The 13,072-nt window shown below is 45.0% G+C and overlaps 1 protein-coding gene across 3 annotated transcripts; it reads left to right on the forward strand.

The window, feature by feature from the left end:
- The first annotated feature begins 1,847 nt into the window (after positions 1-1,847).
- spinb (spindlin b) lies at positions 1,848-12,719 on the forward strand. 3 transcript variants are annotated; one of them, XM_004575320.4, is made up of 7 exons: positions 1,848-1,984; positions 6,664-6,999; positions 7,084-7,132; positions 7,275-7,369; positions 7,560-7,715; positions 8,024-8,257; positions 8,723-12,719. In XM_004575320.4, the coding sequence occupies exons 2-7, from the start codon at positions 6,948-6,950 to the stop codon at positions 8,920-8,922; spliced, it is 786 nt and encodes a 261-aa protein (XP_004575377.1). In that variant the 5' UTR covers positions 1,848-1,984; positions 6,664-6,947; the 3' UTR covers positions 8,923-12,719. The 3 variants fall into 3 exon arrangements, with proteins under 3 accessions (XP_004575377.1, XP_076747385.1, XP_004575378.1); XM_076891270.1 differs by lacking the exon at positions 1,848-1,984 and adding an exon at positions 2,067-2,452; XM_004575321.5 differs by lacking the exon at positions 1,848-1,984 and adding an exon at positions 2,503-2,649.
- Positions 12,720-13,072: the final 353 nt, after the last annotated feature.

Raw genomic sequence — 13,072 nt, forward strand, 5'->3', positions numbered from 1 at the left:
GGCGTCGTTTTTTCAGCGAAAATCCTCATTTATAAAACATGGCAGACTAAAAACTTCTTAGTTAAGCGCTTTTGTTGTCTGTGAGGAAACTGGTCAGCGCAGAAGCTCAGTATTTGGCAGGAAGCGAACGGGGATGCGAACAATACAATGGATCACTTTTTAGCAAGCGGGGGAAAGGCGGGACTCAGCTGTGGAAGATTTTCTTTTTTGGCGTCAGCGCGAACACGCACGGGCACAAACGTCAAGGCAGCCCGCGTGACCAACTGCACTTCTGGTGATGGTTTTTCAAAATAAAAGCCTGACTGGCTGTGACTGTAAATTTATGGTACACAGTTATTTAAAAAATTTTAAACAAAACTGTTAGTTAAAATAACAGCGCTATCTATGTTTTCGTTTTGTTAATGTTTGTTTTTTTAAATCATAGCTTCTTCAACATAAAATAAGTCTTGTTGTGTCTACAATAATAATATCTACATGGATAATCTTTGCGGGTTGAAAGTCGCCACTCTTTGTGTGTGTGTTTCCTTTGCTTGTTTTAATTGTTTCATTAACCTATAAAAACACATAAGTATCCTGTAATCACAGTCAGGTCGTTAGGAATTATAAGTAACTTGCTGGCAATCCTTCTACTGAGAATTTACTGTATTTTTTTTAGCAGTCTTTCACTGGACTGACCGTAACATCTGTAAGAAAGCACCGCTGTCCTGTAGAGACTTTTAACGATAACTTACTCATTTCCCTCAAAAATCTACAAATCAAAAACCATTAAATTATTCATTACCGTAAATCATTTTAATCATTCCTTGTTTAACAGAAATATGATCTATAATTATTTTTGCTCTGTGCTCAATATTCAAAACTGTGAAAACATATTCTCTTTTACCACAATGAGCTGCAGCGAGGTCTGTAGGAAACTGAATGCTTAAAGCCAAAAGAGTCAAACAGTGAGGACAGTTTAGACTGGGTCCTTCTTTGACTGAGTACTGATAAACCTATAAATGACATTCTGAATTTATCAGGCTTCAGGCAAAAAAAGCTCCAAAACACGATCATGTGTCGTTTTACAGTGCAGCTGTCTCTCTTCATACTCTCCTGAAAAAGAGAACTTAATATCAATGAGATTGCCTGTTTACATAAAGGATTTCATTTCATAAGAAGAATAATAGAAAAGATCAGAGTTATTAAACCCAGTCTGACAATTAGTGATACACACTTTCAATGTGCAATTTCAATAAGCCTATAGGCCAGGGTTTTCCACTTTCTGCTTTCTGCTGATGATCTTGTACTGTGTCATTATTTGTCATATTAAAATGTTGATAGTCCAGTATTTTAACATGTCATATTCTGACCTGTGTGTTTATTATAATATCTTTGAGTTTGGCATTTCTGTTGCTACACGAGCCTTAAAGTTTTATGTGGACTTTTTTATCTCCCAGTCACCACTGAAGTTAAAAAGTGTTTCAGATTAAAAGCAGGAGACCCGATTGCCTGTTTTCAGTGCTGAAGAGCTTACTCTCCCACAGGCTTCTGTAGAATCACTTGCCACGGGTCGCCCCCTTGTGGAAGTTTGAAAGTTCAATTCCATTTTATTTATATAGTGCCAAATCACAACAACAGTAGCCTTGAGGGGGCGACCCAGGGTAAGTGATGGGAGAGTAAGCTCTTCAGCACTGAAAACAGCCAATCAGGTCACCTGCTTTTAATCTGAAATACTTTTGCACTTTAGTGGTGACTGGGAGATAAAAAAAAAAAAAGTCCACATAACACTTGAAGGAAAGCATTTCCTTCATTTCATCTTTTACTTTGGTGGCAATATGTAGAGCCGGCGCTCTTATTTTGAAGGGGCGCGCCGCCTCTTTCCCGCCCTCCCTCCATCTTGGCGCAGCTAGCTTGACGCAGCGGAGCACCAAAGGGAGGCTGAGCGGATCAATTTGGAGCCTCGGCGGCTGATCGGGATTATGCGGCGCTTCTGATCTCTGTGTCGGTAAGAACGTGCGACCCTCACGCGCCGCCGGTGACCGAGCCGTGCGTGCGCCGCTGTTTGTGTGCAGAGCCGCGCGCTCAGCGGCCGTTTTCTCCGCAGCAGACCTCCCTTCTCCTTTGTTCGCCTGCGCCTGCTCTCGCACCGCTGCGGGTTTTCTCGGTACTGGCGCAACATGGCCGCCGCGCGTGCGGGAGAACGAGCCAATTAGCTGCGCGCATATTTTGATATTTAGCGTGAGGATGCAGCTCGATGAGGAGGAGGAGGGGGGCGGGTAAAAGTGTGACCTCTGCGTGGTCATCTTCATCACCACCATCATCAGCAGCAGCAGGACTAGCTCCTCCAGCCTTCAGGTGCGGAGGGAGCAGCTCTAAGAACCGCTGTGTGCGGGTTTGAAGCCACAACAGTGAGTCGGTCCGGTGTCAGCAGGCCGTCCTCACCTGCCACACAGTCCGGAGGCAAACACCTGAGGTCGGTCCCCCGGTCAACCCCCCTCTCCCCGTGGAGTAAAGGTGTAATCATAATAACCAAAGTATTTTTTATGGCAGAGCTAAAAAAAAAAAAAAAATGTCAGCAAACTAAAGTTTTAGGTGTTTCCAAGTGGCCGGAGGGCGGAGGTTATCCACTGTGGGGAGGATACTACTCGCGAGCTTAGTGACACTTCACACGTAGGTGTTTTGCTGTTGTTTACTTTATTTTCTCTCATCTGCACACCTTCTGTTTGCTTGGTTTTTTAAAACAATCAAATTAATTTTTCGTAATTTTGTGCTCCAAAATTGGGAGATGTCGGCCCTCTCGCACTAAATTTAAGTCCAATTGCCTCTTTTTAGTTTCTAGTGTCCCTGAACTTCTGTAGTTGTCAGACTTGTTGTTGTTTCTCTGTGACAAATCTGAACCACGATTAGAAAACCTTCCAATAATCGTTTCAAACGGAGTTTACTTGATGCTGATCGTCTTACAGGCATCTGTAGAGCAGGAATTCCCTCAGATATGGACTGCTGTTTGTCAGGTTAAATCCAGACAAGTTCCCCACACTCACTTTCACAATAGGAGCAGAGCCAAAGTGCGTTACGTCCCATGATGTTTCATTCTGGACTGGAATGTGAGCGTGATGACAGTGGAGATGGAAAAATGTATAAACGTTAGATAAAAGTCAAGAAGGCAGCACATTTAAATGGTAAAATGGTAAATGGCCTGTATTTATATAGCGCTTTTCTAGTCCCTAAGGACCCCAAAGCGCTTTACACAACCTGTCATCCACCCATTCACACACTGGTGATGGCAAGCTACAATGTAGCCACAGCCACCCTGGGGCGCACTGACAGAGGCGAGGCTGCCGGACACTGGCGCCACCGGGCCCTCTGACCACCACCAGTAGGCAACGGGTGAAGTGTCTTGCCCAAGGACACAACGACCAAGACTGTCCAAGCCGGGGCTCGAACCGGCAACCTTCCGATTACAAGGCGAACTCCCAACTCTTGAGCCACGATCGCCCCATTTAATGAAAGTAGGAGTGGTCCCAGCGTGGAGCCTTGGGGGATGCCACACTCCACAGGGCGGACAAAACTGAGAAGTTTCCTGCTTTGAAGGGGCAAATGAGCAGTGATCAACCATCACGGAACAAAAGCCACGACTTAAACGACATGAGCTGGAAACACTTGTAACAAACAACACAGTGGATCCACAACGCTGTGAAAAACTCTTAGATTTAAAAACAAAGTCAGTATTTTAAAGCAAAACCTCTTTTTTTCCTTTTAACCTGCGGATCGTTCCAGATGCACCGAGGACACAGGGTCAGACTTCATGACCTTTGAACGGGTCGCCGCGGTTCTCCATGTATGTTGCTCACCATTCTAGTAAATCTGAAGGACACACTTTGGTCTTAATGATTTCTGCAAAAGTAACTCAATGGTTAAATTATAGGGAAAAGTTTTAGCCGTTATATTTTCATACAAAACTCAAACCGGATTCAAGCTAAGTTTAAACGGGTCACTGGTGGATTTTAACAGGTCGCTGAAAATAGAAGCCTGAGGAGGAAAGGCTGCAGTGTGAGGAAACAAAGGCTTATTTTGAGCTGTAAATCACGCAGAGCTACTGTGAGAGAGCAGAATAAGTCACCTTTACTAACGAACTCTTAATGTTACCAGATCTATTCAGAATATTGTCTGGAAATCAGATTTAATAAGTAAGTGTCTTATTTCTTCCTGACGTGCGCTTGTCTTTGAGCGCGGTGTGCCATTAAAGTATGTAGGTGAGCAGCTTTGGTGTCATTTCAGATGTTTACAAAGCAGATATTTGGGTTTGAAGTGCACATACGTGGATTCAGTTCAAGATTGTAGAAATATTTCATTACAAATTCATATTGAGTCCAGAGTTTGTTGATCAGATGATGATATTCTTGAATAAAGTATCAGGTTTTGTCAGTGTAGCGCTTACAGACGGGTTTGTTTGGGTCCCTGTTTGGATTCAGTGTGAGAAGGTTTCCCTGCAGATGCTCATTCACCTGTCCGGAGTTTAAAGGCTGCTTCTCAGAGTGACCCTCTATCCTCCTCTTCTGCTGCGAGTCTGCCGTTACGCGGTGATGTCACTGTGACCTGGCGGTTGGTGTCGCAGCAGCAGGTCTGTGGTTTCTGCTGCAGGTGCGGTGACAGCTGCAAACATCAGGAGCAGCTCGGTGCGAATCCTCCCGCCGCCGTTTGTGACCTGGTTAAAGCGTGGAGGGGATTTTCAGGCTCAGTCCTGTTTTCTGTTTGGTTACCAGAGGAAGGCATCTTTGTTCACACCGACTGTTCTACCTGCTGCAGTTCTGTTTTTACGTAGATCTGATCTTTCTAGAGAGGAAGTGACGAGGGTGACTGACTTCTCGTGGTCCTTGAGCTGATTTATCAGATGGTAGGAGGGCTGGTTAACGCTTCGCTTTCTTATTTGGCAGGAACTATATTATTATATATAATAATATGTATTAAAAGACTGTGTGGATATTCGTCTGCTTGGATTTGTTTTTCATGCACAGGTGTTATGTTTTTAATTTTTTAATGTGAATAATATCTACCATCTCACTGCATCGATGCCCAACAAAGAAGGATTATTTTGAACTTTGGATCATGCAAAACTGCTGTAGTAGAGTCCAAGAGCAAAAACGTGGCACTTTCATTAAAAACTACAAAATAATGATCAAACATCTATTAAATTAATAATCTGTGTGTCATTAAAAGATGGTGAGGTCCATATACTTGCACTGGCGCTGTCTTTGTTGTTTCAGCTCTTAACCACAACCTGAATTTCCTCAATTCCTGCAGATTTGCAGGAGTCGAATAAACGTGTGTTAGCTTCAGTTCAGTGCTGTATTTCTGGCCTAAAGCTGACAGATACAGCTGTGATCCAGAGTTATAGAACCATCCTGGTCCCGTACAGCTGGAGGAGGAAATAATCCATCTACAGCTCTGCTGTCACTCCCAATATAAATGAAGACAGGAAACTAAACAGCAGTGACATTTGTAGGGTTACTGAAGTTGGGCTAGCTGCTATATAATGATGTGCTACGTGATCTCTAGCGACACACCTATGTTAGCATAAACACAGTGAAGCTGGAGGATGAACGCTAACACTTTTCCACTCGATAAAAGTTAACGTGAAGGTTCCTGATGGTTAGAGACAAATACAGTCGCATGGCAGGATGCTGTAAACGGACCAAACTTCAGTCAGGAGAACAACTGAGATAATCCATCCACAATACGAGGTTAGTCATTAATATACTGCTGCATGGGCTGGGCTGTAGCTACATCAGAAGGGCTTAAAAATTGTGTTTTAAAATGAATAGGGATGATAATTAAAACCAAGAGAGGCCGACAGGGATCACTGACTGTTTTTCGGGGATTGTTGACATCAAATAGAACGAGATACAAAACATTAAAACGTGTTAAAAACATAACAGCTTTAATAAACACAGAGCAGTTTGGGCCCAGAAGCAAAATTCATACATCATCACTTAAAGAGCGGATCAGGCTGTAAACATGTTTGTTTCTTTTGTTTTAACGTGTGAGTCTATGGGACTGACTCACTGCTCACTGAGTAACAAACAGCGGGTTGCAGCATTCCTGACCTTTGACCTCTGACCTTTAGAGCCTTTGACTGCCAACCAGTAATCAGATTAGTCACAAACTCTGCTTTAAATGTATCCAACGCTGGACGTTTTACCTTCAGCAGAGATTTAAAAGGAGACGCCTTCAGCTGCTGTGATTGGTCAGGATCCATAAAACATTAACGTCGCTGCATTCAGTCCGACCTGCGAGATTCATCAGGCTAATCAGTCCTTGCTGTTCACCACGAGTCGCTCTGCTGACCTTTTGACCTCCAGTCTAGCAACTGCTCTCATCCAATCAAACGTTGTTAAACTCGTGACTGATAAACTGAGTTTCCTGTTTGGAGTTTTTGTTGTTTAACTGTCAGGATGCATCGTTTAGACTTCCTGTTTCAGCCTCGTGTGCCATGTTCGTTTGTTTGTTTGTTTGTTTGTTTGTTTTCTCTTTTAAAACTTACACATTTTTATTTGGCTTTTCTTTAACAAAACAAGCTTTTTAAACTTTACGTAGTGGTTGTATTAAAACGTCTATATTAAATTCATCACTCTGATGTAAAACGTTGGCGTTTACGTGTCCGTGTCTCCGTCTTTTCCTCCTCAGATTGAACGCATCGTTCCCGTATAGGTTCTGGCAGCTGTGACGTCACTTCCAGGCGTTAGTCTGTACCCAGCCTGAATGCAGCCTCTCCAGGGTCCAGCCTAATTCCTGGTGCTCCTTCACTCCCGCCTCCTCCCTCCTCTCCCCACCCTTTCCCCCTTCCTGCCCCACCCCTCCTTTCCTCCATCCTCATCCTCCACCCTCCACATCAGCCTCGTCTTAACACAAACTCCCAGCATTTAGCCCGGACTGCTGGTGTGGTTGGCTGCTCCTCTACAGGTGGATGAATGAAGACCCCCTTCAAGAGCCCAACGGCGCCGCGGCCCCGAGCGGACGGAGGTGAGTTACATGAGCGAGGCGCTCCACCCATGTCCGTGACACGCTGCCGACTGGTCATCAGACTGATGTGTTTGTGTGTTTCAGGACATTCGGGCGTCTCTGCAAACATGATGAAGAAAAAGAATCCGCACAAGTAAAACAGTTTTTTTTTCATTTGTACAATAAAGTTTTTAATTAAAAGACACAACAAATGAATGAAAAGTCACCAGCTCGCACCGGTGTCACACCATCTTCTCCTCCTCACCCTTCATCGTGTCTGAACCGCCTCCCTGCAGGAAGCAGAGGACCAGCGTGGGTCCCAGCAAGACCCTGACTCAGCCCAGAAGGAACATCGTGGGCTGCAGGATCCAGCACATCTGGAAGGAGGGCAGTAAGTCGGCTCCATGTGATTCTCCTCTGTCTCATTTTCCTTTTGATGCTTCATATTTGATTAGTTTGGCGAGTTAAACATTAACATGTCCCTCAGTGGATCAAATGATGGTTTATAGAAACGCAGAAAGTTAAGCATCGTGTGAGAACGAGTCACCTGTGCTGGTGTTTACGTGTCTGCTTCCTCTCAGGTAAGTCGTCGCAGTGGAAGGGGACGGTCCTGGACCAGGTGCCCGTTAACCCCTCCCTCTACCTGATCAAATACGACGGCTTCGACTGCATCTACGGCCTGGAGCTGTACACCGACGAGCGGGTGGTGGGGCTGGAGGTTCTGCCCGACAGAGTGGGTGAGGAGCCACCCGTCATGGCCGCCGCGTTTGGCTCGTGGCGGAAATAAGCTGTCAGCCGCAGCGACACACGGCCAGACGAGTTTTAACGTGTGACTGTCACAAACTTTATGGACATCGAGGTCCGCAGCAGCGGCTGCTGATTGGCTCATTGTGTCAGACGTTTTCTGTTGTATTGCTGCAGATTAAGCCGAATACTCGAGTAAATGCACGTAGTTACTGCTGTTACTTTATTTAACATCCTGCCCGGCGTCCCAATGATGTAACCGCACCTCTCCGTGTGTCTCTCTGTCCCGCGATTGGTCCAGCTCCGGCCCGTGTGACCGACTCACTGCTGGCAGACACGATGATCGGTAAGGCGGTGGAGCACATGTTCGAGACGGAGGACGGGCCGAAGGAGGAGTGGAGGGGGATGGTGCTGGCCCGCGCTCCCATCATGACCTCCTGGTTCTACATCACCTACGAGAAGGACCCGGTGCTCTACATGTACCAGCTGCTGGACGACTACAAGGAGGGCGACCTGCGCATCATGCCCGACTCCAGTGAGTGTGAGCGCACTGGGCGGCGTCACAGCTCGCCACGTTTTTCTCTGTTTCAGTAAAAAGTGAAGCAGGAAACTGAGCGCTGAAGCAGCGAGTTGTTGGCATCAAAGAACCAACGTGTTCATGAGTGGGAGCGCTGCCAGTGCTCGCAGGCTCAGCTTCCTTCCTGTGTGTGTGAGAGTAATCCACATGTGGGCCTTTATCGGCTTCTGTGCCATCCAGACGCTTGCTGCTTCCACGCTGGCTGATGTGGGTTCCTTTCAAGGTTTCACTCAAACAAGCTCAGCGCTGCTTTGGTTTTCTGTTTCATGAGGCAGAGTACTCGAGTAAATATTACTGCTGGTGCTTCCTGATTATCAAACACCTGCTGCTTTGGTGTGTTTAATACTCTATCAGTCGCCTCGTGATCAAATTCTGCAAAGACAATAAATAAAGTTGACCTTTTCTCTGTGTTCGTGTCTGCAGACGACAGCGTGACGGCGGAGCGAGAGCCCGGCGAGGTGGTCGACAGTCTGGTGGGCAAACAGGTCGAGTATGCCAAAGAGGACGGCGGGAAGAGGTCGGGAATGGTGATCCACCAGGTGGAGGCCAAACCCTCCGTCTACTTCATCAAATTCGACGACGACTTCCACATCTACGTCTACGACCTGGTCAAGACCTCCTAAGACCAGAAACCCTGTTTAAAAAAGACTTGCTGAGAACCACCAACCCCCCCAGAAACCCTCTGCCCAGTGCAGACCAGTCAGCTCTGTACTCTCTTTGGTGAAATGCCCTAAAACAGGACAAAAATCCAGACAGCGCCCTTCAGACCAGCTCCAGTCGTCCATCGCTCATCGTTCCACTTTCACAAAATCGGTTTTTGAATAAATAAAATCTGCTTCACCCAGAGGTGTAGAGAGGACTCGATCCTGAGACCCCCACAGAGAGAACGCAAGGTTTTCTGAATAAGTACTCCCTTCCCTGAACCCCGTCGGACCCTCTGCGACCTCCGTTATCTGACGAAGAGGGGGGCGAGCAGCTCTGCGGGGGTCGATGAAGGGACGGGACTTCAGGAGCCGCATTCTCGACGACGTCTATCTGCAAACCAACACTGAGAGATGCAGCGGGGAAACAGACTTTGGGTTCATCACTTGTCTCTTTCTTGTTGCTGTTTGTGTCCCACAATCATTTTATGTTTCACATCAAACATCTTCAGTGTTTGTTTTCCCAAATTCAGCATCCAGGAAACAGCAAAGTGTGAATGAAGACACCATACTGTTGTTTTCTGAGCATGTTTTCCATCATTGCAGCTGTTATTTGGGTTCACATCTGTCGTCTCCGTCATAAAAACAGCTGTCCTGGTTGGCTCCAAAGCTGATGTCGGATCTTAAACACAAAATAGTTTTTTTATAAAGGTGTGCTCCCCTTCCTCCTGCTGCTGCTGTAGAGTTTACATGGTTTGTGTCATACCTTTTCTCTGTATTGACACCTTTATGTTTTTATCTGTTGTGTATACTTTTTATTACCCACTTAGCTTGTAGGACGCTTGCGGCTGTTGCAGGTGTGTACAATAATGTTTCTATAACTGACGGATTTCACTTTGCTCACTGACTCTGGATTTGGGCGCTCGTCCCCGGGTTCACGGCTCGCTGTAAAACAGCATAAACTCTTAGCTGATGTAGCTCCGCCCATCACAGTAGGTGGTCTTTTTTTTTTTTTTTTTTCTTGCACCAAACAGCTGACGCATAAACAGCCATGTTGCCTGAACCACATCTCGTGTGCCTGATTAAAAGATCTCAAACTATATGTTTAAAAATCCAACATAATTTCCTTTGTAGTTGCCAAACAGTTCATTCTGGTTCTGGATCCAAACGGATTTCAGTCCAGAACATTCCTGTTAGACGACACGTTCCAGGTGAAATACGTTTTGGTTTACAGCGGAGTCTCATCAGCGCGGTTTTTTTCCCCCTTTTTCCAGCGCGAGGAAACGGTTTAAAGTTCTCATCCTGGACTCTGCATTCCCAAGCTCTAGAACAAGTCTTCGTCCTCTAGAACTAAAATACCCAAGTTTAACATCTCACCGCGTTCGTTTGCCGTTTAGGTTCAAGGTTTTCTGTTAGATTTCCCACAAGTTCTACAACACTGAGGCAAACATTGTAGACAGTCTTGAGAACCCCAGCTTCCCTGATTCTGGGCCAAATCTGGATTAGAAATCTTAACATCCTCTCAGATTTGGACCTTAACCTGCTCTTCTGGACCCTGTTTGTCTGTTTCCGTCAACATGTATAACAGACATTTTTATTGTCATTATTATTTTATTGTTTTTGTTTTTTTTAATTATTCAAGAATCTGTTTTATGTTGTCCCAACGTCTGTCCTCTTGGTCGCAGAACCAACTGTCCTAAACTGCCCAGCTATACATCCTAGAACATGAAGGTCGAAATATTCTAGAAAATCAAACATGTTCAGCTTCTGAGGTTTTTGTGGGATAATTGTTTTTTATATTCTAGACTTTTGTTTTGTTCTAGAGTCTGTTTTTCAGTATTGTTTCCCATGAAAGTCTCCGATTCAAGAATGTATCTGGTTTGGAAAGATGATTATGACTTCCAGAGTTGACAAAATATCTTTCAGCAGTTCAGCTAATGTTCGGGGCTCTGTGGTTTTACATCAAACTATGTGCTGCTCTGGATGACTCTGGTTCTGGAGGATATTTGATTGATTGAACAAAAACGTTTTTTCAAGTGTTGGAAAAAGTCAGTTTTTTTCTTAGACATCATATGATGGAACATTTATTTCTTCAGTATTTCATTTGTTCCTCTGTCCCCCCCCCCCCACACACACACACACACTCTTCATCCTGTCTGTGTTGGTTCTGGACGGTCAGATTCTAGAATCGTTTAACTGTGGAACCTTTTTCAGGTTTGATCTCAAACAGCGCTGGGATATTTTACGGAGTCTAGAACAAATCTTAAATCCTTTTTACAGTTTATTCTAGAATCTGTTTCCAGAATTGCACTAAAATAGATTTTATGTGTATTTTCATTCAAAGAAGAATGCTTGTAGAGTCTTTGGTTGAAATTGTGTTGAATCCTTCTTTACTTGAGACTCTGGAACCTTCTACAACATCAGGCCCAGGCTGCTGTAGAATCAGTGGAAGCCACATGGAGGCGTGTCGACAGTTTCCTTACTAATTCGAGAGCGTACGTGCAGAAAATGGAGCCTGCACATTTGAAGCTCTTTGAGAGCTGCGGTTTGATTCTGTGCGATGCGAGGAAAACGTTGAAGCTGTTTTTGGTCTTTTTGTTTTCAGATTCTAGAAAACATTTGTCTCTGATTGGAGTCACTTCTCTCTAGAGCTGTTCTGGTTTACGTGTGAGTTCTGATTGAAGGCTTGTTGAGGTTCTGTTTTCAGAATCTGATCCCACACGATTCTAGAATCTGTACTTTAATATCCCGTCAGAATGCACATGATGAAAATGCCGTTGAAGGATTCCCACCTTATGTTGTTTTTCCTTAGGCTCTAGAAGCCGTGTCCTCATCCTGTCACTTACGTCAGAGTCTAGAGCTCTTTGTCGGTTTGTCTCAGATTGAAATCATCTGTTGTTTTTCTAAACTCTTCAGATTTGATTTGATTATTTTGTATTTTTATTTTATCGGCTGGAGGACGCAGGAACCTGAACACGTTCTGGATGGTGGATTCATACACGTGCACGTATGTCTGCTCACTGTGGCGTGAGCTCCGGCACATTTCACACAGGCTTAATTCCAGAATCTGTTCATCCCATCCACGGCTGCTCTAGAGTCACCGTGACGTTGTTAGGCGTGTTACTTGGCTTCACTACAGTTTACTACAGTTACGAATCACAGGATGTGCTGAGAGACTCCGGGGTGGGGGTCGGGCTTGGGGGGTGATGTGAATGCCGAGCCTCCCTGATGTGGAGTGGTGCGTTCAGGAGACATTTGTACTTTCCAGGAAACCTTTGATGTGTAGCGTGTGTGTGTGTGTGTGTGTGTGTGTGTGTGTGTGTGTGTGTGTGTGTGTGTGTGTGTGTGTGTGTGTGTTCAGAGCAGTGTTGTTTTTGCATGCATATATTAGCTCTGTGTAAATCGATGTGAGTTGCATGTCCGTGTAGTTTTCAGTTGTCCGGCTGTCTGTTGTGGCTTTCGGTGCCTTTTTGTTTCTTCTTCTTTTACTTGTCCCCCGTGTCCCTGATGACATTTGTTGTCGGGTTAATGGTCCAAAAAAAGAAAGGGGAAAAGCATTAAACGGGATCCTGGACCAGCAGGGCACGCAGCCGTTACGAGTCCAGCAGCAGAGCTTGTACAGACGTCGCAGCGGCGGTAATGTGTGTGAACTCTGTTTTGGTTTTGTTCAGTTTTTGGGTGGATCGTCCCTTTAAAGTGTGCCAACCTACAGATGCCAGTGTTGTACAGCAGTGAAAAGCTCACTATTTACTAAAATAAACTGTTTCTCTGTTTTTGCACTCGGACTCGCTCGTTCTTTCTGCCTCCGACACTTCGTTCTGTACAAACTGTGACACACTGATCCTCAGAGAGAGCAGAAACCAGATTTTGGCTTTAGACTGGGACTGGGTGTAAAATGGATTTGGGTTCACTTTTTAACACAGACAGTGGATCTTTGCTGAACTTGTGTAGTTACCAAAGTAGAAGTGGATCATTATCTTAAAGCGATAATGTTCCAAAACACAAGTCCACCTGTGATTGGCTCAGAAAACACAAAGTTTTTGTAGTCGGAGTCTGTTTATGAGGTTTATTAAGTATTAAATATTTAGAGTCGTTTGAACATTGCTCTCACTTTAATTGTAACGAAGTGTTT

Source organism: Maylandia zebra, linkage group LG12 (genome assembly GCF_041146795.1).
Source record: "Maylandia zebra isolate NMK-2024a linkage group LG12, Mzebra_GT3a, whole genome shotgun sequence".
NCBI classification, from domain to species: Eukaryota; Metazoa; Chordata; class Actinopteri; order Cichliformes; family Cichlidae; genus Maylandia; species Maylandia zebra.

What these genes read in the sequence shown, in the direction of transcription:
- spinb (XM_004575320.4), top strand. Translation starts at nt 6,948, where the DNA reads ATGAAGACCCCCTTCAAGAGCCCAACGGCGCCGCGGCCCCGAGCGGAC. An exon ending in AAGAAAAAGAATCCGCACAA is followed by an intron (nt 7,133 to 7,274) that starts GTAAAACAGTTT and finishes GCCTCCCTGCAG; the next exon opens with GAAGCAGAGGACCAGCGTGG. An exon ending in GGTTCTGCCCGACAGAGTGG is followed by an intron (nt 7,716 to 8,023) that starts GTGAGGAGCCAC and finishes CGATTGGTCCAG; the next exon opens with CTCCGGCCCGTGTGACCGAC.